Here is a 23,885-nt window from a genome sequence, read left to right on the forward strand (position 1 = left end):
GCAGATCAATACAGCCAATCGCCGCGTGCAGCCCGTTATTATTTGGATCTAGTATTTAACTCCGAGAGATAGATAGTAATTTAGATAAGGGGTTGTGGCAAAGTCCACCCCCCCTAAGTGATTTCCCTAATAAGGAGTCAGAATTGAAATAATAATAATAATAATAATAAATTTATTGCTTTCAAGTTAACACCATATCAAGGGGGTGAGCTTACAAAACTGATGACATTAAACAATGTAAAAAATAAAAATATTATTTTGACAATGCATTAGTACTGGGTTCTTTGAAATCTTGTAAAATAGTGAAATTTACATAAAAATACATATATAGGAAAACATAATTACACAATATAATGGAAATCTTCAGCATCTTAGATAAATATAGATACATATAGATAAATGAGAATAACTGTAATGATATTTTGAAGAATGGATGTTAAGCCAGAAAATAATTCAGATACAAAGTACAAAGTACAAAAGAGACAACAATAGTACTTGTTTAAAGCCCCGCAATAATGTTGATCCTAATCTCAGTCCCTTAATAGTAAATATATTTACAAATATTGTTTACTTTGATGTCATCTAAGCACAATAATTTTTCGAATTGGACCAAGTTAGAAACCTGCTCCTCTTGAAAATAACGGTAAGAATTTATTTTTCAACCTGTTTAAATTGTTACATTCAGTAAAAAAATGACAAAGATTGTCCTTAGAACTAGCCTCATTACATAATTTACATTAGCTTTCGGAAAAAAATGTGTATTTCTGTTCGTTAATATTCGGACAGTTTTTTTACAAGCTAGTCTAATCTGAGAAATAATTCTAATTTTACTGATTTGAGGAATTTAATTCAGGTATGTTTCTTGGCCACCTAATTAGGTGGTCTATATGTAAATACCGTTTCCTCTGAATATGGGTGAAAATCAGAACTGATTAGAAATAGAAAAACATAAAGTGGTAATTCCAATAAAATTTACGAAATCTAACTATTTTCAAGGTTCAAGACATTGACAGAAACTCACTTCATTTAACTCCTTGAAAGAGTATGGTGTTTAGAGGTAACCAGTATTTGGAAACCTAAACTTAGAACTGTCGCTTTAATGTCCGTTTAGAAGTCATCCAGTTTAGATTTCTTGAACCACAATGGAATATTAAAACTGTCCGGGTAGAACAGTTGTACAAGGGTTGATCGTCAAAAACTTCTTGAATATGAAATAGCTTTTATTAAAGCTGGAGAGATATTAAATTTTGATTAACTTCAACGCAAACTGGGCTAGTTAGAGATTTCTGATTCACTAGAGAGTATTTAAAAAACACTGAAGCAACCCCTTACATTTTATTGCTGAAACAAAGATGAAGAGAAATAGTAAAACAGAAAATTTGACTGATTCATTTTAAAAAGGATGGTCGAATGGATGTTTTGTTATTAATGAGGATGTTAACATTCATTGCCGATCTAATTTGCAGCTAAATAATAATGTCCCTTGATTCTACTATTCTATTTTTGATTACTACATGAATGTTATTAATAAAAACATAAATAATTCTATGTCGATATACTATCTACCATCATTAATTCAATATATAATTAAGCTGGCTCCATGAGTTAATATTTTAAAATTCAATTTCTGATCTACGTGAGGAGAATGAAAAATTAAATTTGAGAAGCTATAGTCAGCATCAATTATACAACCTGTTATTTCGAATTGCTACTCCACTAAATTATAACTTTAAAATATTTCATCAATGTTAAATAGCATGCAACAGAAGCCGGATAAGTGCATCTATATTGATTTAAAAATATATGGAATGTGCATAATTAAAATTAAATCGTTCATTTCAAAACAATTATTGTATTTGGATAAAATTATTTCTTAAATTTTAATTCAGACATCGTTAACCAAGCGAAGGTTAACTGCTAAGGATTTGGTGGAAAACAGGTCAGTTAGCAGCTAATCTTAAATTCAGTTTTTTATGGAGAGAGAATGTAAAAAATCCACTGTGACTAAATTAATTGGAGCTTCCCGAAATGCCTGTGTTTATTCGTATATTGTAGGCGTCTGTAAAGTGTATATTATTTGTTTGTGTTGGCAGTTCTGTCATGCGGATACAAGGTGTCTTGTGCAAAAGATTATGTCAGCGCCCCTCTCGATTCGAAGTTAAAAAAAATGTAGGAATAAATAAAAAAAATCTTACGACAGAAAGAAGCACAACTTAAAAGCTAAGGCCTTTTTTTTTTAATAATTGAGTAATGGTGGTTTTTTTTTACGGTTTTGAACCGAATTACTGACATTAAATTGCATTCTCTGTACATTTTCTGAAATTCTTTTTTGTCTTTCTAAAGTTTACATTATTTAGTGTCAATTCTTTAATTTTCATTTTTATTAACTTAGTTAGAATTACAATAATTTTCGATAAAATTATATTCATTATAATATTAGCATCATTTATTAACATTACGTTATAAATTGTATGCCGGAATCCTGGCTAAAAAACAGCATGTATTTACGAATTACCTCCAGTACCCAGAGGTGCACTATATTCAATTCTACCGTAGTTTCATATATTCATATTTTCGTTGTGAGGGTGAACAATCCAATTGGCGAGGCGACTGCTTTACTCTTCACTCCTTAACAAAAACTTACAGTTTAAAATGTTAAGTATAAGGGTTGATTAAACGCCAAAAGGTACACAAATCAGCAGTACCCAACATTTCATTAATACTTCATTAATAGTTAAGTAATTCTACTGCATTAATTTTCATTAATAAGTTATTTTTTAGAATTTATTAGATGTCACAGACCCTTATGCTGGCCATTTTCGTCTACAAAATATATGTTCAAGTAGCACTGTAGATTGACTGTAATATCTAGTTATTTATAATAATCAAACTATTAATTACAGGTTAAAAAGAAAAACTTTATAAAAAATAAAAAAAAATTATGAGGCTAAAAAATTCAAAACTTTTTTTTATAAAAAACTAACATCAATGATTTTGTTTATTTTATTTATTTATTTTTATTTTTAAATAAAAATCGTCGGTTTAAGTTCATTCTTCGATTAAAGCAATTGTTATTGTATGAAGTAGTCAAACGTTTATAATAATAGGTAATAATTATCTGGCTTTATCGCAAATAATATAGTTTTCTTAAATTACATTCTCAATCTAGGTATAATTAAATTAAATTACAATTGAGAAATGAATAATTGTTGTTGAATAATCTACTTGTTATTAACTGTGTGTTATTTGTGCTCACGAATATTTCGGTAAGACGAATTCAAGACAGTAGCCTACTCTAACTTTGTCTTTTTCTACTTTAACATGCATGTACATATATGTGATTTATCATAATTATAACAAAAAAATATTATAAATGAAGTGGCCAGCATAAGGGTCTGTGACATCTAATAAATTCTAAAAAATAACTTATTAATGAAAATTAATGCAGTAGAATTACTTAACTATTAATGAAGTATTAATGAAATGTTGGGTACTGCTGATTTGTGTACCTTTTGGCGTTTAATCAACCCTTATACTTAACATTTTAAACTGTAAGTTTTTGTTAAGGAGATTTTTGTACCTTTTGGATAGATTTTCCTTTTTGTCTATTTTAAAAAGTTACATATCTTCTTTACAGATTTTTTCAAAATTTGGAATAAGCTATTCTATCATTATAACCTGAAAAAGTGTTAAGTCGGAGTTACTACCACTGGAGAGATCTTTTTAAAGAATGATTATAGTTGCGGTCCCCAAACCATCCTCAATAACAATTTTTTTGAGAAAGCGTTTTGAATAAAATAGGAAGGTATTTGTACGTAAATAGCAAAATTAAACTGCGATTTCAGTACTTCCTTTTAAGAGGAGCAAGAAAAATAAACTGCGATTACAGTACTTCTCCCTAAAAGGCAAAGATTTTGAATCGAATTCATTGATGTAAATCGGTTCACTCATTGATAATTTTAACGATTGCAGTACTTCCTCTTAGTAGGTGTAAGAGCATGATGGCACCTCACAGCCACGTAGACGATTATTAATCACTTCTTCGTGCTAAATTTTATCAAAATCGGACTAAGCTTTGTAGAAATATTGGTAATAATAGTTTTAGAAAGGGCCTTATTTGGGTGGGGCAAACTTCCCTCCTTATGAGGCATAGCGTCGAGACTTTTAAAGTGTAAATCTGTACTAAATTTCGATTCGAATGACACTGCATTCATGAAAATCGGTTCACGTGTCGATAATTTGAAACGATTGCTATACTTCCCCTTAACAAGTGTAAAAGCAGATCGTCGCTTTATTGTTACGTAGGGGAGCCCTAACTCTATCATCCTACCAAATTCTATCAAAATCGGGCCAAGATTTACAGAGTAATAATAATTTTGGAGGGGGCCTTACATAAAAGGGGCTAACTCCTCTCCCATTCGATGTACAGCGCCGAGACCCCCAAAAGGCACATCTACATAAAATTCCAAATCGAATGACACCTCATTCATGAAAATCGGTTCACGCGTTTAGGCGCTACGTTGTTTACAAAAAAGGTAACAACAAGAACAAGAAGAACAACAAGAAGAACAAGAACAAGAACATTTTTTGAAAAAGCCGTTTTTGCTCATTTTCGGCAACTTTTTTCTCGAAACCTATTAGATCTGGGTGGTTGCAAAAAAATTACAGTTATAAAGGAGGGTTTGGAGTAAGATTTAAAGAAAATCCTTAACAAAAACTTACAGTTTAAAAAGTTAAGTATAAGGGTTGATTAAACGCCAAAAGGTACACAAATCAGCAAGTACCCAACATTTCATTAATACTTCATTGATATTATTTAAGTAATTTTACCGCATTAATTTTCATTAATATTTTTTAAGAATTTATTAGATGTCACATACCCTTATGCTGGCCATTTTCATCTACAAAATATTTGTTCAAGTAGCACTGTAGATTGACTGTAATATCTATTTATCTATAATAATCAAACTATTGATTACAGGTGAAAAAGAAAACGTTATAAAAAATAAAAACATATGAGGCTAAAAAATTCATAAACTTTTTTAAAAATTGCTCACACCAACATACATCAATGATTTTATTTATTTATTTTTATTTTTAAATAAAAATCGTCGGTTTAAGTTCATTCTTCGATTAAAGTAATTGTTATTTTATGAAGTAGTCAATCTGGCTTTATCGTAAATAATATAGTTTTCTTCAATTACATTCTCCATCTAGGTGTTCTTCCCACAATGTTGTGTATATGTAATATAAAATAAATAAGATATGCATATTTTTAGGACAGCTAATTATTCCAGTATTTTACCATAAGTAAAATTAGGGGAACTAAATTAAATTACAATTGAGAAATGAATAAATAATGTTGAATAATCTACTTGTTATTAACTGTGTGTTATTTGTCCTCACGAATATTTCGGTAAGACGAATTCAAGACTGAAATATTGCTTTAAATCCTCCGTGATTCAAATTTAAACAGTAGCCGACTCTAAATTTGTCTTTTTCTAATTTAACATGCATGTATATGTGACAACTTCAGAATCAGAAGAATAATTTGGAATAGAGTTAAAATAAAGTACCTATTTATACGAAGATATAATATACATTTTATCACAATTATAACTATTATGAATGAACTGGCCAGCATAAGGGTATGTGACATCTAATAAATTCTTAAAAAATATTAATAAAAATTAATGCGGTAAAATTACTTAAATAATATCAATGAAGTATTAATGAAATGTTGGGTACTTGCTGATTTGTGTACCTTTTGGCGTTTAATCAACCCTAATACTTAACTTTTTAAACTGTAAGTTTTTGTTAAGGAGATTTTTGTACCTTTTGGACAGATTTTCCTTTTTGTCTATTAGCAAAGTTACATATCTGCTTTACAGATTGGATTTTTTTAAAATTTGGAATAAGCTATTCTATCATTATAACCTGATAAGGTGTTAAATCGGAACCGTAACTACCACTGGAGAGATCTTTTTAAAGAATGGTTATAGTTGCGGTCCCCAAACCATCCTCAATAACAATTTTTTTGAGAAAGCCTTTTTATATAAAATAGGAAGGTATTTGTACGTAAATAGCAAAATTAAACTGCGATTTCAGTACTTCCTTTTAAGAGGAGCAAGAAAAATAAACTGCGATTACAGTACTTCTTTCTAAAAGGCAAAGATTTTGAATCGAACGACAATTCATTGATGTAAATCGGTTCACTCATTGATAATTTTAACGATTGCAGTACTTCCTCTTAGTAGGTGTAAGAGCATGATGGCACTTCACAGCCACGTAGAGGAGCTTTAATCACTTCTTCGTGCTAAATTTTATCAAAATCGGGTTAAGCTTTGTAGAAATATTGGTAATAATAGTTTTAGAAAGGGCCTTATTTGGGTGGGGCAAACTCCCCTCCTTATGAGGCATAGCGTCGAGACTTTTAAAGTACAAATCTGTACAAAATTTCGATTCGATTGACACTCCATTCATGAAAATCGGTTCACGTGTCGATAATTTGAAACGATTGCTATACTTCCCCTTAACAAGTGTAAGAGCAGATCGTCGCTTTATTGTTACGTAGGGGAGCCCTAACCCTATCATCCTACCAAATTTTATCAAAATAGGGCCAAGATTTACAGAGTAATTAGTAATAATAATTTTGGAGGGGGCCTTACATAAAGGGGGCTAACTCCTCTCCCATTCGATGTACAGGGCCGAGACCCCCAAAAGGCACATCTACATAAAGTTCCGAATCGAATGACACCTCATTCATGAAAATCGGTTCACGCGTTTAGGCGCTACGTTGTTTACAAAAAAGGTAACAACAAGAACAACAAGAAGAAGAAGAACAAGAACAAGAACATTTTTTGAAAAAGCCGTTTTTGCTCATTTTCGGCAATTTTTTTCTCGAAACCTATTAGATCTGGGTGGTTGCAAAAAAATTATAGTTATAAAGGAGAATTTGGAGTAAGATTTAAAGAAAATTTGGGAATTTTATCTTTTATAGAAAAATAGAAAAAAATTGTCAAAGTTGGGTGTTTTTCAACGTTACACTTTTTCGTGCAGTTTTTGATGGTCAACCCTTATACAACTGTCCTACCGGACAGTTTTAATTTGGGAATTTTATCTTTTATAGAAAAATAGAAAAAAATTGTCAAAGTTGGGTGTTTTTCAACGTTACGCTTTTTCGTGCAGTTTTTGATGGTCAACCCTTATACAACTGTCCTACTGGACAGTTTTAATTACGAAAAAGCAATACAAATATCTTTTTATAATTTACATTTTCATTCTTTGTACTTTATTTTATTCGAATCTGCTCACTCTGACTCGAAGCTTGGGTGTAATATAATAGAACTTTCTGAGAGGCCAGTAAACTTACACCCACTTCGAGATTTATTTTGGCGCAGAAAAGTTTGTGGTGCGGTGCTAATTGATTCTATAAAATAGATAGTTTATCATCAAAAAGTTTCGAAGGATGATGAAAAGTTGATTTACATTTGTTTTTTTCCAGAGGCTTCCAAGTTAGTCGTTCGCTTATTGTTCTTCCAGCGTAGGAAACATGTAACATAAAACATAGGGTTTGCATAAGTGTCGACACGTGACCCAGATATCAATACTTCAAGGATAGACGAATGTCGCGTGTAGGCATGTCAAAGTTCAGTACTCTTTTCTGTAAAGTATCAAAATAATGAAATGGCTGATATTTGTTACGCGACCCTAGTCAGCGCCGTACGGTTTACACTCTCTTACCGCTAGGATTTAGACCAATTTCTCTTGCCACGGTAGCCGAGCGGTTAGAGGCGAGACCTGCGAAGCTAATATGTATTGTGGTACTGGGTTCGATTCCCGGTCTTAAGCCTTGTATTTTATTTAATGGTTAATCAAAGAAATTTACTCAAAGAAAAGTATGTTTGCTAGTCGCCTCCGTCCACGACTCCTAATTGGTAGTTGGACGTTAACCCCCGCCTGAAAAAATAGGCGATTACTTTACTTTATAGAATATACGTTGGCTTCATCAATTCGTGCATGCAATCTGATACTAAGTTTTACTCTCCTCTTAGCTTGAGCACATGTGACTTTAGTTAAAGTTAATTTTGTCATTTCAAATATTCTAATGATGTGTAATAATAACTTATAGTAAATATTCTATTTATTTCACTTTTATTTTTCTGAGGATCTTGGGTTAGACAGTTTGGACACGCAGGTGGTTGACCAATTAAATATTGAACCACAGTCGGTAAGTTCGTGCAGGTTTCAGCATTGAATTGTATAGTATTGTTTGAGAAGGATAGGTTTGAACGATTGTCTACTTGCCTGGAGAGAGGATTCCGTTTCATCATTTCCTGGCGTTTGCGTGGCATGTGAGGGTTCCAGGTGAGCCTCCTGACAATGTATATCCAAGATATCCTACCTAGTCAGCCGTAGGAAGTAGAATATTGTTAACTGAAGTCGATTCCTATCGACTCATATTTTCTCGCGGAGATTAATTTAGATAACTCCAGTTAACGTGGATCGGCAACGTTCAATTCTTGAAATTCCAGTGGCTGAGAGTTTCATCAATCGAATCTTTGCTTTATGAAAAGTATGTCAACCGGTGTAATTATGATTGCGATGACCAAACAGCTCTGCCCATAAAAATAAATAAATAAATAAATAATTAAGTGATTTTGAAACAGCAAGGGAAACTCATTAGTGGATCTCATATTTATTGTGTGGGCGTGTTCATGGAACTTTGGCTCAGATATATCTGGTTTTGATGAAACCAAAATGAGTTCCTACTTAACGAGGAAAAATAACAGGAATGGATCACTTACAGCGAAATAGACTTAGAAAAAAATTTAAGAATATTAAGCGGTAAATAATGTGAAAGGAAATTAAATATTGAATAAAATTTGAAGAAAATCATTAAAACTTTTTCATTAAAGTTGCGAGAAATCATCCTTAAATCACAGTTACTTGTAAAAACAAGTAAGACTTTTTCTTTTTAGAAAATAATATCAAAATAAATAACAGAAATGTTGCCTCAGGTTATTTACCTCAGTTGACTTCTGGCCACTTAATCAAACGGGCCACCTATAGTAGACTTGTACCCTTCAACTTTCTTTGGTACAAACTACGAACTGTTAGTTTCAATTGAAGCTTATTTTTCAAGGAAAAATTTTGAACTAGGTGTTCTAAAGGATTCCACTTATTATTGTGACAATTTTTAGAGTAAGATTTTACCAGCTATAATTCCATCAGCCACTATCACTTTAGTAAAAATTCCAGTTTGAATTTTAAAATTCCAGTTAAAATTCAAAGGCCAACGCAGAGAGAATTGAAGATAGAGAAATTATGTAATTGTTTTTTTGTATAATTTCTATTTTAATACATTTAAGTTGATTTTCTTAACAGAGTAAAATCGAACATCGAAGCACAGAACTAATCGATTCAACCATGTTGACAATGGTTTGTGTACAATGACTGACCCAGTAGGTATTAGCTTGGAAGAAATTCGTGATTTTATTTTATCTAGAGGTGGAAAAGTGACAAATCATGAATTAGTGAAACATTTTAAGGAGGCTCTTACTAACCACAACACAAGAGGTAAGAAATAACCTACATTTAGTTAGTAATTTTAAAGTTTCGTTTCAAAACACTAAGGTTACCTTCTATATTCCAAGTGTTCTTTTTAATTTCATTGTAACTAAAACTCCCAATTGATTTATTATTATTTAATATTATATATATGTAACTATATTTTTAATTGTTCGCAATCCCATGAAATATAGGCCACCAAAATTTGAAAGAAACGACGGTTTTGTTTTGAAGCACTTCACGGTTAGTTTTAACTTGGTTTTAATTCTTTCATTTATTGTTTTTGAAGTTAAAAATGCTATGATTATCGAATATAAGGAACATTTTCTTCCACCTTTCCTAATAAACTATTGTGCTAAGGAAAATAAATCTTTTCTTTTAGGTTTTAATTTGTGGAAATTTATAGTTGAAATTCTAAGATTATGTTACTTGAAATTAGTGATATCTTTCATACGCTCACTATTTGTATCATTTTCTAGTACTTAACACTTAGAGGACCTTAAATTTTTGTTTCATTTGTGTATAAGATCATTGCAAACGTTCAGGCTGGAACTATTTATTTTCCTACATAGATTTAGTTACAATATATAAGCAAAAGTAAGCATAAACTAGAAGGTGTTATGATTGCTTCACAGTATTGGTCATTGGAATTCTAAAATTAATACTGATTTGTGATTTATAGTATCAAATTGTTGAAATTGGTGCATTAGGTCTTACTTTATAACCTCCTAGTACTGTTAAAAGTAGCTCTAATAAAATGTGAATCTTTTGAACTGATTCATTTTATTCGCATCCTTTTTTTATTCATTATTTTTATTTGTGTATGCTATAATCTTAAAAGGATTTTATTTTTTATTTTTTTTAAACTGCTAGAAGTTTAGAGTTACAAGAGAAACCTTACCTTCTGATTTTTAATGCTGGTGTTTCCCATTATTAATTTGATTTTAATAAATATTATTTTTTATTAATGTTCCAGATGAAGCCAGAATATTGTTTAAAGAACTTATTAACACTGTGGCAACCATCACAAAGGATAATGATGTAAGTCCATAAATACATATGAAATAATCATTACAGTTAATATCTATCTTGAGTTACCTCATATCTAATCAGTATTATTGCTGAGAGATAAGTTTAGAATTAGTAGTTTCCAATAATGGGCACCAAGAATTCCAAATCATCCAACGATGTGAGTAATTTTACATTTAGTATGTATTTACCAATAAATATTTGTATATTTTTCTTTCAACGTGATCAGAGTTGATTCTTCAAAGGAATTATAGATTATTGCTAAAAATCTTCATTTTAAGTTAATTGAGAACGTAATAATTGTGGTTAGAATTTCCCAGTAATTTTTTATGAAAAACACTTTTGAAGGCGAAGCTGGTTTACATGCTCGGGTTCCAACAGTGACAATTTACAGTTGATATTTAGATTAAGCCCATTTATTTTCTTTAATATCTCTAGTTTTTTTTTCTAAGGACGATTTAAGACGCGTCAATTTCTGAGGTTAAAAAAAAAAAGTATTTAAAAATATATTAAATTATGTTAAAAATTTCTGTAGGTGTTCTGACAAAAATTCTCACGACGAATTCCTCATTAAAATCTACCAACTATACTAATTTATTTGTGCTTCTTACCAACCACCTGAGTGCAGAAAATTAGAAAATATAAATATATTCTCTTAAAACGACTCTCTGTTAGTCTCAGGGGTATTTTTCAAACAATCATATTTGTATTTAATTCTTGCAGAAGTTTGTAAAACTTTTATTGAAACGTTGTTAAGCTTGTTGTGTGCTAGATAAAATTAGTTATTATAAGAATATGTGTATATATGTACTTTAAATTCAAAAAATGGAAGATAAACTTAGGAGGTATTTTTCGAAAAAATCTCAAAAAGTGAAAAATCCATGAGAAAAAATTAGTTTAGTTTGAGAAATTTCCCTCGAACTTGATATTTTGATAACAAATATAACCGTCATTAGTACCTAGGGCTGTGGTACTAAGAGGATACTTTAGACGGATTCTATTCAGATCTTCCTCTTAGTGTTACCACTGATCGAATTGTCCGGTACTTTTTTTATTTTAGGATTTATTTTTGAGAAAATTTCACAATACTGAAAAATCATTTCCGGTCAGCCAGTTGTCATTAGATTTGGGAATTTAGTCTCAAATTTGTTTCTTATTAACATTATACGGGTGGTAAGGCAGTACATTTTACAGTAATGGAACATTATGGGGAAATTTGACCATTACCTTGTTGGCTGGAACCAGAAATGTTCGATGTTTAGTACTTATTGTGTGACCTTCTTCGTGAACTCGTATAGTATGTGGAGGTAGGAAAGATGGAAGGTTAGAGAAGTGTCCGAAACGTCGAACTTTGCCGAAAATTTATTATTTTGAGTCCCATCCAACTGTTGCAGTTAGTATTTTTAATAAATTTATTCATACTTATAAATCGCGTACTGTCAGGAACTGAGGTATCATTTTTTTATTAATAATAAAAGTATTTTTATAGCGAAGACATTTTTATTACAATTATAAAACTCTTCTTTTCTGTATTTCTATATTGGGACCCGCAAGATTACTGCGTGCGGTTCGGTGTTGACCCACCCGTGTTTAGCACTCAGCATACGATAGTTTCTTCGTTAAGTTTAGCATCTAGCCAGTACATTGCACGCACCGCATTTACGACAGCGTAAGTCTGTATCACTGGGAATTTCTAAGCGTATTTTTCCAATAATTGATATAGAATAAATGATTGACATTTAAAATATAGATGGGACAAACTTTATTTCAATATGTAAAGATGACAAAGACAAACAAGCATTTGTGTTGGTTAAGACTTACCCTTCCTCTAAGCCTAGCAGATTGGTATGTCTTCCCCGTTTGCACCAGAGTCACCAGTTTTACTTTTTATCCAATATATCACCTTGATCTGGATACACGTGCTGCTCTGGATATCTCTTTGATACTCTTGAGCAGTAAATTTGTAGCAGCTCGGAGTAAGGAATGGTTTTTCTTTATTGGTAAGGGAGGTGGTTTATGCGTTACCAACAGCGGATAAAGATAGAAGATGAGTAAGGCAATGAAAAGTATAGTGATACTTGTCGCGTATACATTGACATCGAAAATTTTAGCATTGGTTATGCTGAAGCTGCTGTCAGTTTTCTCCGCTAGCGTTTGTGTACACACGTTGGAGATGTCATTCGCATCTATGTCTTCCCTTCTAGCATTCGATTTGGTGATTTGAAAGGATAGCGGCGAACCTTGATAAAAGTTTAGTTTATCTGTCTGTTTTAGCATTTGCGACAAGAGTATAGATTCGCCGAATAATATTCTGTTAGGGTCACAATTACTACCTGCAACATTAACATTACCATTGATGTCTGAGTGATTGTTGCTTTTTCCAAACATTGCAGCACGCTCGTTCATTTTATACTCTGTATCGTCACCAGATCCAAAGTTAAAGTCACACGTGCTGTCCGTATCGCTGGTGGTTGTTGTTGCAGAATCCATTTCTAAATCTTCATCTTCATTGCCATTCTCAGCTGTCTTTCCCCTCAATCCGATAGCGTACGAAGATCTTATAATTGGAAGATCCGATTTTATTTGTCTGGGTGGTTTCTTTGAAAGTGAGCACGACTGCGATTTACCTAACATTATTATTTGTTTGCTTCTTTTTATTTAAGAAAAAAATAAATTATTTTCACTTAAAATTTCGAAAAGTTTTGTTTAAATCATGACTTTTTATTCGTGACTAATTCCAACAGATGTTTCTTTAAAATTTTCCATTTGATACTTGGCTTAGATTAATTCCTAATATTATGCTAAACTGTAAACAGTTATTGCATCTCTCAAAATTAATTATTTTAGTAATATGCATTGTTTATAATGTGGCTACTCATGCTGCAAGTATAATAAAAATAGACACATTCAATAAGATTACTAACTAAAAATTATTATTGAGGGTTACCTTTAATTTAAATTCAATGATAGTTCACCATTTTTTAAATCTTCATATTTCGTTTGAAAGTTTTGAAAATTTATTTAAGGACTCCAATTCGGAGTAACGTAGACTTAACATTATCATGGGAGCATAGTTTTGGTAACAATTTTGAAAATTATTATTAATATATATATTTATTGAAAGAAAATGTATTGCAATGGTGTAGATTTTTGAGTTTTGAGATTCCAACCGAACGTAGAGTGGTTTTTACAAATTGTTGTGTGTATTTATTCCCGCTACTCAAAATCGAAAAATTGGCAGATGTTAAAATGCCATCATTTGCTTAGGTGCCATCTGTGAATGTTTATTCAAATACGATCAACTTAATGTACCGTTACACAGAATCGATTGCCTAATTTTTTAAGAATTTTAGTGCATTAATTGTTTATCCTATAGCTTTATAACTTTTCTTAAAAATATCTTAAGGGTACGTCTGTGAAAGGAGATAGGCGCAACACATCTGAAGTTTTTTAGGGCGGTCCCTGAGCGCTAGCTCATACCCGCCCCACGCTCACACTTCAACCGTTACAAGGTTCAAAAATTTAATGACCCACTGTGGAACACCCAAATCCCATCAAAACAACAAATAAAACCAAACAATCGCCAAAAACAAGATAAAAAGAATAAAATATCAACAATTAACAAATATAAATAAATAAACAAATAAAATACAACCACACACTCATAGACACCCCACACACACGACAACAATCCTTCAAAAACATCAACATCATCCGCCCACTACCCAGGCCATCCGCCTATCAAAGGCTGTCCGCGCAAAATCGCAGAAGGCCGAATACGCAGAAGCGTTCTCTAATAACAGGGGGAAAACGTCCACGGTGAACGGGAACCCCAACTTTCGCCACATAACAGAGCGCAAATCATCGTATAGGTCACATCGCAAAATAACGTGCTCCGGCTCTCCGCACGCGCAATATGGATCTGTTTCCATGCCAATTTCAAACATTTTAGCGCGCAATATGCCATGCCCCGTGACCAGTCGCGCTACCGCATACGGCATATCCGTAGGAACCAGTCTTCTACCTCCGACAGCATCAGGGACGAAGCTGAATGTGGTTCTGCCCTTCGATGAAGCTCGCCATCTATTCCTCCATTCTCGGTTCACCTCCTCTTCCACCTCACCATACATTCTTTCCCTTAACCACACCCGATAATCGTCAGACATATCAGTCACCGATACTCGTATGGCTCTAACCAGAGGGACCCTCACCTCTATACCCCTGCGCAAACCATAGCGCACTTTCGTCCTCTGGACAGTGATCTCTCGTAACAGACAAAACCGGTCCATCACCGGTCAGTGAGCTGCAAGAAGTCCTAGGAGAAATCTAAGGGCCAGCAGCTAGATTCGAACCTGGAATCTCCGCGTTGGAAACCAGCTTGCGCTATGGTTTCTTTTCCTTGGGAAACTGCTAACAATAACTATGCTGATCGCTTCCGTGTTTTTTTATCTTTTATTCTAGGAAAATCTACTTGAGGACAGCTCTGTGGCGGGTTTTGGGTGGGTAGCTTACCTATAAGGTTAGTTTTTAGTTTTTTAGCTGTTCACTGCACAAATCGGTTAACTCCACTTTGTGACATATCTTAAATTTAAGTGTCAAAGCACTTGATTCAGTCCATGGCTTTTTATATTTATAATAAATTTCCCAAATAATAAAGATTAACACCATTAAACGGCAAGAAATTTTTAGGCCTTTAATTACAGTACAGCCTCGATTAACCGGGCTGACCTCCGGCTATACCCACCCCGGAAAACTGAAATCCCGGTTAAACCGAATACACAGTATTACTATATAATACATTACTGTCTCGTCCCAGAGAATTTTTCCTTTTTGTGCCGTTCAACTTTTTGAAAAATACTTTTCAAGTGTTGTTTGCTTTTTTCTATCAAACGACCACTCTCTGATGAGTGAACGCAATTTAAAAAGCACAACTTTGTCACTGGTTGGAATGTCCTTATAGTGAGAAAATTCAATCAATTCAGCAACTGAATTCGATGCTGCATTCCTGGGTGTTCATTCTCTTCTTCGTCGATTTCATTCAAGGACAAATTCTTGTAATTCTTATAGGCAGAAAATCTCACTCCCGAGCAGGTCTACAACGCCGACGAAACAGGTCTTTACTGGAAATGTGTTGATTTACCGTAGTAAATCCTAAGAAATTCAGTACTAATTGCACCATATTTTTTTGGTTTTTACATACATACATAATGATCCTTCAAGGTATAAAAGAGTTGCTGCCTCGCCTACAATTATGTTACAAAAACGTTTCCTGTCGCCACCGAAAAATAACTCGGCGCCGATCTAGGTGCTCTTACGATGACTCAACATGATCCCGATTAATCCGAATCCCGGTTAATCGAGGTTGTACTGTAATAAATAATTTATTTCAGAAGTCATTTTGGTTTACACCGTGCTCTAATGTAAATCGTTGCAATAATTCACCTCGAATACAGTAGCAGCCGATAAATGATAACGGTAAATTTATTTGAATCTATATTATAAACGGAATAATAAAAAACAATGTACATTATTTAATCGCATTTCTCCACTTTTATGGAGTTAATCAAGTTGTGCAGTGAACGGCTTATTTGGTACGATAGAGACATGATATTAAGGAAACAGTCTCTATTATGTTTGTAAGAAGTATGAAGCACTCAAATGTTGGAAGTTTTTTTTGAAAATTTGTGAGTAGTTTAGAGAAATTGGTATGAACGTTCACACCAGACTGATTCAAAATTTTTGGTTCAATAATTTACTTAAACTTTAGTGGGTAGTTTTGTTTCATCTAAGTTCCCTTCAGAATTACTGAAACGATTGCTGGAAAAAACAGTTGTAGATTGTATTAGAAGGGCGGTTCCACCAAAAAGGGGAAGGAACGCAGGCAATCCAAAATGTCCATTGTTCCCCGTCCACCACTCATCTCATGAGAGATACCGGGGCTTTAAAACAACAAATCCGGCTAAAGTTTGCCAGATGCCAATACAGTAAACTAATAAAGTAGCAACAGGACACTAGGTAGCATGGCGACTCAATCGCCCAATGCACTGAATAAACCTAGGGAGTTTGTTAAGATTACCAGATGCTACAATCTCCGGTAGGGAGACACTTGACCTTCCGAAGACGAGAAATCTAGTTTTAGAATAAACGGGGCACACCTCTACAAAGTGCCGCACAGTCTCATCGGATTCACCACATCGGATTGGCGACTGGGTAAGGCTGCATTTGAAAAGATGGTACGCTAAATTCGCATGTCCATTCAATACCTGAACCAACTGGCGGATCCGGGACCTGCTAAAACCAACTATAGCCGTTTTTGACAGGCCAAGAATTTCTTTTGCCTGACGGCAGTCAGCTCGGGATCCCGCACCGTTTCCGATGTTCCTTCAAAATCCACTGCTCCACCTCTGTTCTACAATGTCGATAGGATACAGGGATAATGGGAGGGAAAAACAGTTAATATTGAACGCTTCCACTCACTTGGAAAGAGTTCGATGAAGTGTATAAATTGAAGGATTGTCTGTCGCAAGGTAAAGTTGGTGGTATTGCTCCAGATGTTTAATTCGTTGTCCAATCTGGCTACAAGTGTTAGCCTACGGCGTACTTGCACTCGCTTCTTTATGTCATTTACAGTTTTATATCTCTGAAAACACTCTCAATTGATCACTTACCTTCTATTCTGTTCAATTGTTATAAAGTTGAATATTGTTTGCCATTTGTGTTTATGGTTATATCTGGTATTACATTATAATATACTGCTCTTGCAGTTTGGTTGTATGCTTCGCTAATCTGTACTACAAATATACAGTGTGGAGACCTCCCCCATAGCGAACCCTGCATATAAAACAAACAATGTAATTAATGCAATTTGCATACAATACCTCTATGCAATCTCGACTTCCCAACTCCTCAGCTCCCCTTTCTACACATGGATCTATTTGTGAGTTCTCTCTTTTTGTCCCTGTTTCTTTCTCGATCAGAGTACATCTAGTCCGCTGTTGTACTGGTTACCTCTTGATAGTGCAGCTAGTTGAAGAGGTAGTTTCATCCTGGCGCCTGGCTATTAGCATATCTACTTACTTGCTTACCAATTATTAACTTGTATATGATAGAATGCCCCTTACTCTGAACGGCGAACACCGCCATTCCTCCAACTTGCTTCAGTCTCCATGTCTAGCCATCAAGCCTCTTAAGATAAATGGTAACCTGACATTGATTTATTAACATTTTACTATTGAGACATTTTATTGTGTGTTACATAATTAGTTTTCGATAGTTTTTGACTTTAAAAAAAAAGGAATAAAACATAACCGCTGCTTATTTAGTTATTAATGATGGTTTTCTCAAAGATGTATTTTTATTTTATATTATCTTATAAATTTATTATGGAGGAGTCGGCTTCACTGCTGTTATGAATTAGAAATATTATTAGATATCGTTAGATTATTAGATATTATTGGATTTGTAATTAATGAAGACCTAGAGGAAGGAAATTAACTCAATAGTTGATGTACTGGATTATGTGGAGATCTTGGGTTGGAAATGAGCTGCCGTTTCATAAATATTATTTTTCTTGGCGCTTCTTTTAGCTCACTAGTGGTTAGCAATATTTTAATTTTATTTTTACTTAAGGCTTATGAACATCTGAAGTTATTGGCGCCCTCAGCTTTTTTCAATACACATGCGGCCTTCTCCGTGGACAGTATTGTCTAGAACAAGTTGCCAGTAGTGCACAGAAAGAGGATCCGAGCGCCCAAAACCCCAGAAGCGCCTTAAATTTAAAAAAAGAACTGGTGAGAAACCCTCTCACGAGCTTCTGTTACCACACTTTACGTAATTTATTTTAACTCCCAAAAAAATTGCCACATTTTTTCTGCATGTTGGTGTATCAGTCTGTCTATCTGGCTTCTACGTCCCTCTCAGTCCAATTAGGAGCTTGGAAATACTTGCTAAAGCTTTCTTGATCTTGCAGATTGACCTTTGACGAAGTATACTATTCAGTTGCTGTCAAAATATTACCTATTCTCACTATTCTAGCTGAAACTTTGTTTAAAAATAACTATAACATTATTAAAGATTATTGCTTTTTATTTTGTGTTTCAGGGAAATAAACAGTTGGTTCTTAAAAAAAAATACAGAACACCGGAAACTCCTTCAAAGGCGACACCAACAAAATCTAGTGCGTCCGGTAATCAAGGATATACCTCGAGTATGGTGCTGCCAGCGTTGTCCTTGTCGCCGGAAGTGCCATTTAATCTGCATTACACTCCTGTGTATCAGACTACGCACGATACCTCTCCTATCGGCGATACTTTAGGATCACCCCTGGCATTAAAGGGAGCTCCGTTCACTTCAGATTCGCCAATTTCGTCTTCTCTAAACAGCAGGTAAATGTTAACACTTTTTTTTTTGTTTGCGTTACATTAGCTTCACTTTTCACTTGAAAAAATACAATTTCCAATTTGATAAAGATAAGAGAGAGCTTGTTTTTATGTGTGTACTTGTCGGTGTGTCTGTCGGTACATCTTGATAGTGCAGGAGTGTGTGCTAGTCTAACCCAAAAAAGAATGAGAGTTGCAAGTTGATATCCAAAAGTTTAAGTGCGGCTATCAGACCTGGCAATGAGCTTTTGGACAAAATCAAACCCTCCCCCTGGAATCGATTGCCACATTGGTGAATCGATTTTTCACTTTTACGAGATATTCTTAAAAAAAACGGACCCTTCGATTTACTTACTTATTTCCAATTAATAATTTTCAGTCATTTTGCTGGGAATGTTCGGTAAAGGACACTTTTGGATGAGTAGGGTCGGCCCGGTTATCCTTTAAGTACCACTTTAGTGTCTAGTAAAAAGAACATGGTAATATTGAAAGAATTAACCTCTTGCGCTATTAATTAATCAGCAAAAATGTGTGCCCATTCCACCGGGAAAAAAGCAAAATGTGCTTTCAATGTAGCATTGACTACTTGTAACGGTGTAACATTTTGTCCCATAACTTCAAGCGTTGATTTCCCTATACCAGAAATTCTCGAGAAATGCCATACTTAACTATTATTTGGTTCATTTTTCCACACCCAAACAGTTCCATCTTCTTCGTCTGAAATTCTAGAGTTTTTCCCGAAATGAACAAACAATATCGCTAGATTCACTACCAGTCTCCTCATCCTCGCTTATCATTGCTCTTTCTTTTTGAGAGTGGTCGAATTATATCACTACCTTCATTATCATTATCCATTTTAGGGATCTGAATAAGGATAATACTTACAATTAAACTATTATTATACTGACCAGGGTTTTAATTTATTATACCGTTATAAATCTAATATGTACGACTAAATAAAAAAGGCAGTTCTGTGTAATTGCACTAAATTCACATTTGAATAACGGTGTTTAGATAAGAGTTAAGTACAATATTACCAACACGAAAAATAATAAATTGTAGCAAGTAGTACAGTATCTCAGAAAACTTAGTTGACGTGCGATGCATGTTATTTTCAGTATAGGAGAAAATTATCAAAGACGTAAATTACACGCCAAAATTGCGCAAGTGGTTAAGTGGAGGATGCTGGATAAGGTAAATTATCTCCAACTATCCCCAAACTCTTAGGCACCACGGTAGCCGAGCGGTTAGAGGCGAGACCTGCGAAGCTAATATGTATTGTGGTATTGGGTTCGATTCCCGGTCTTAGGCCTTGGATTTTATTTAATGGTTAATAAAAGAAATTTACAGTAAAGTATGTTTTCTAGTCGCCTTCGATCCACGACACCTAATTGGTAGCTGGACGTTAAGCTCCGCCTGAAAAAATAGGCGATTACTTTACTTTTTTTTTTACTATCCCCAAACTCTGGTTTTTTCCCAGGTTTCCTAAGAAATCCTAGGGAGAATAAGGAAATTGTATTTAGGGATAACCAATGACTGGTTTCAAACACCCACCTTCCAACGCCCTGGGAGGGGACAATCTCTATTCGCAAGGAGTTCGAAGATCACTGTTTCCTTTCTGAAGCCTCCCCTCATGTAACCTGTAGGCCTCCGACCTCCCAAATAGCATTCAAATTCAAAACTGCGTCCTTTATCCTATAAAATTATAACTTATGTCTGATTAAAAAAAATCTTGATTTCAGCAGACGAGCCTCGCAGGAGTCCCTTCGGTCTCAACTATCGTTGAAATCTGCACTGTCCGCCGTCACTTCTCCTACATCCATGTACTCTGTGTCTTCTTCAGCGCCTTCAATAAACAGTGGACATACTACTTCCAGTACACCCTCCAATACTTCTTCATCTGCCACTTCCACCACTTCCTCTTCATATACCAGCTCAGACAGATCATCGAAAGCACCAACATCTTCGTCATCAATTATCCACAGGCAATTGTCCGATGAATCTATGTATTCAGCTGTCTCAGAAATAAGCTGTCGTTCGTCTAGTTCGGCACATTCCATTAAAGATACAGCAGATTCTCCTCCTCCACCGGTACCACCAAGAAGGAAAAGTAGCGACAAGATACGACTGGAACTTAGGGAGAGTAACGAAGAAATTAAGCCGCCGTCCATGGGTTCGCTAGTCGGAATTACTTCCGAGGGAACATCCTCGATTACTCCTGCCCCGTCAGCGGACGTAGATAATAAGGTGAGTGAATACTCTTATACATTCTCTTTTTTAAATATTTGTATTTATTTATTCACATCTATTTAATACGTTACGTATGTATTAAATAGATTAAGGGTATTTGTCAAGTGAGATTAGAATTCAAATGTACAGTACTCGTACAATATACATTCATACATCGATTGGATTTGCTTCTAATATCCCGAGATCAAAGAAACAAAGAAATTTGGTTGTTTCGAAAAGCAAATTAATTTGAATTTTTGGGTTGTCAAATAAGTTCGTAAGGTTTTTGAGGGTGGAATAAATAACAGTTTTTTTGATAACAACAATAAATTTTAATCAGTTATAACTAGGGAACGGATTCGTATGTATTTACATATTTTTTTCTAGGCAATTTACAGACGTTTTTCAACTAGAAGTATTCATACTGACTGACACTTTTTAAGCCGTTTGAGTCTACTTTTATTTCACATATTTCCACATATTTGGATGTTATCGCATATTTATACATATTTGATTAAAATAAATAAATAACGTCCTATCAAGCCTTCCTTACATCTCCATCATCAAGTAAGTCTACTCTGAGTTCAGATCTGTGTCGGGCTTTGGTTAGAGCAGATATCCCTTTCCACAAACTTAAAAATCCTCATTTCAAAGGATTCTTAGATACCTATTTTGGAAAAAAAATGCCTGACGAGAGCACTCTGCGGAAAAACTACCTGGAAGATATCTATAAAGATACACTAACCAAAATTCGAGAACTTATCAAAGATGGACCGATTTGGGTGTCAATTGATGAAACCACTGACGTTGAGGGCAGGTATATTGCCAATGCAGTTATTGGAAAACTTGACAGTGATGCTGATGTGGATTCAAAGCCATTCCTTTTGAACTGTGAGGTTCTCGAAAAATGCAATCATTCCACCATTTCACGATTCTTCGATGCCTCAATGCATATCCTATGGTCCAGTGGAGTTTTGAACGAAATAGTTCTTTTGTTTCTCTCTGATGCTGCCCCCAACATGGTCAAGGCTGGGCAATCTATTCAGGTATTTTATCCTAAGATAATTCATGTGACGTGTATTGCTCATGCCTTGCATCGAGTAGCAGAAACTGTCCGATCTTTGTTCAGTGACGTAGATTCCTTCATCTCCTCGGTTAAAAAAGTGTTCTTAAAAGCACCAAGTCGCATTAAAATGCTAAAAGATCTCTATCCAGACTTGTGCCTTCCACCAGAACCAATATTGACAAGATGGGGTACTTGGCTGGAAGCAGCTCAGTATTACTATGAAAACAACAATAAAATCAAGAATGTCCGTTCACATCTCGAAGACGAAGCAGTAGCGATAAATACAGCCAAGTCTTTATTCGAGAAACCTAATTTAAGGAACGACCTTGCATTCATTTCTGACAATTGCGTATTCCTTGCACAAGCCATTACCCAACTTGAGTCCCAAAATGTTCGATTGACAGAAAACGTGTACAACGTTAAAAAAGTCATCGAAAAGGTGGAAGGAATACCTGGGAGTAAGGGAGATCTGATCAGATCAAAACTGGTAGAAGTACTGAGCAAGAACAAAGGTTGGGAGACCATCTGCCAGATTTCTGATATTATCAGTGGAACAGAAGTCACCTCAGAACATCGTGTACCCTTTACAACCAACGAGATAACTTCTTCCAGCAAGGCATCTATAACATCTGTAGATGTTGAACGATCTTTTAGTCGTTACAAGTCCATCTTACGCCCAGATCGTCGTCACTTTACGTTCCAACATTTGAAATTTCATGTGGTTGCAAACAATTTCGAAGAGTGAAGTTTTCAAAATTGAAAATTTAACACATCTTTTTATAAATAGTAAAAATGTTCTTTGTTGTATAAATCATTATAACTTGTAAAAACAAATTATTTTGTTTCTAATAAATTATTATAAATTGTAAAAATGTTCTTTTCTTTTATAAATAATTATAACTTGCCCCCCCCCCAAAAAAAAATTCCATTTTCATAAAAAAAAAGTCCATTTTACTTAAATATTCCAGAAAATATTTTAAGAAAAATTCATATTTTCCACATAATTGACGAAAATAAATGCATATTTTAATTAAATATTTGGCATTTTTAAATACATAAAAATCCGTTCCTTAAAACATACATTGACCATTCTTACTGATGACCTCTTGCCATCACCAACCAACTTCATTATATCGCGTTCGTAGAACATCTGTGGCTTATCGTCGAAAAACTCAAAAAATAATTTTAAAAATTAAATATGTAATAACGAAAAAATATTTATTTAAAAAACATATTTTAATTAGGAACTCACGTTAGCTTTGAAGTAGGGCTTTAGTTTGGTGTGTAGAGATTCACCATTTACCACTAAATATGCACAAAAGACTCAGTTTTTTGCTAACTAGCATTAGTTATAATCAATTTCAAACAGCCAACACGAAGTACTAGTAAAAACAATAGTGTTTACTTTCTGGTACAAACACACAAATCTGCATCTTCTACAATGCAACACTGTTCCCGGAAATGAGATTGTGAGTACTTCTGTGAGGAATGGTGATTAGATAGACTCATTCTAAAGTGATAAGAATTAGATATGACTCAAACGTTCAAGGTTTGAAGTAAGTGAGTTGAAACGTGGTTACAAGGAAGTCATGTTAGTGGGCACACCGTATACA

General features: G+C 34.1%; 1 protein-coding gene across 4 annotated transcripts in view; it reads left to right on the top strand.

The window, feature by feature from the left end:
• The first annotated feature begins 9,419 nt into the window (after positions 1-9,419).
• Positions 9,420-23,885, top strand: part of LOC141449460 (uncharacterized) — a 290,112-nt gene continuing 275,646 nt past the window's right edge. For 3 of the 4 annotated variants that reach the window (XM_074118936.1, XM_074118939.1, XM_074118938.1), the window contains exons 1-4: positions 9,421-9,579; positions 10,547-10,611; positions 18,700-18,983; positions 20,720-21,224. In XM_074118936.1, the coding sequence (XP_073975037.1) occupies positions 9,453-9,579; positions 10,547-10,611; positions 18,700-18,983; positions 20,720-21,224 (981 nt within the window). In that variant the 5' untranslated portion in view covers positions 9,421-9,452. Of the gene's footprint in view, positions 9,580-10,546; positions 10,612-18,699; positions 18,984-20,719; positions 21,225-23,885 lie in introns of all 4 variants that reach the window. The other variant, XM_074118937.1, reaches the window with a different exon arrangement.

This window comes from Rhodnius prolixus, unplaced genomic scaffold (genome assembly GCF_049639745.1).
Source record: "Rhodnius prolixus isolate KJV_2025 unplaced genomic scaffold, Rpr scaffold_2, whole genome shotgun sequence".
Classification (NCBI taxonomy): domain Eukaryota; kingdom Metazoa; phylum Arthropoda; class Insecta; order Hemiptera; family Reduviidae; genus Rhodnius; species Rhodnius prolixus.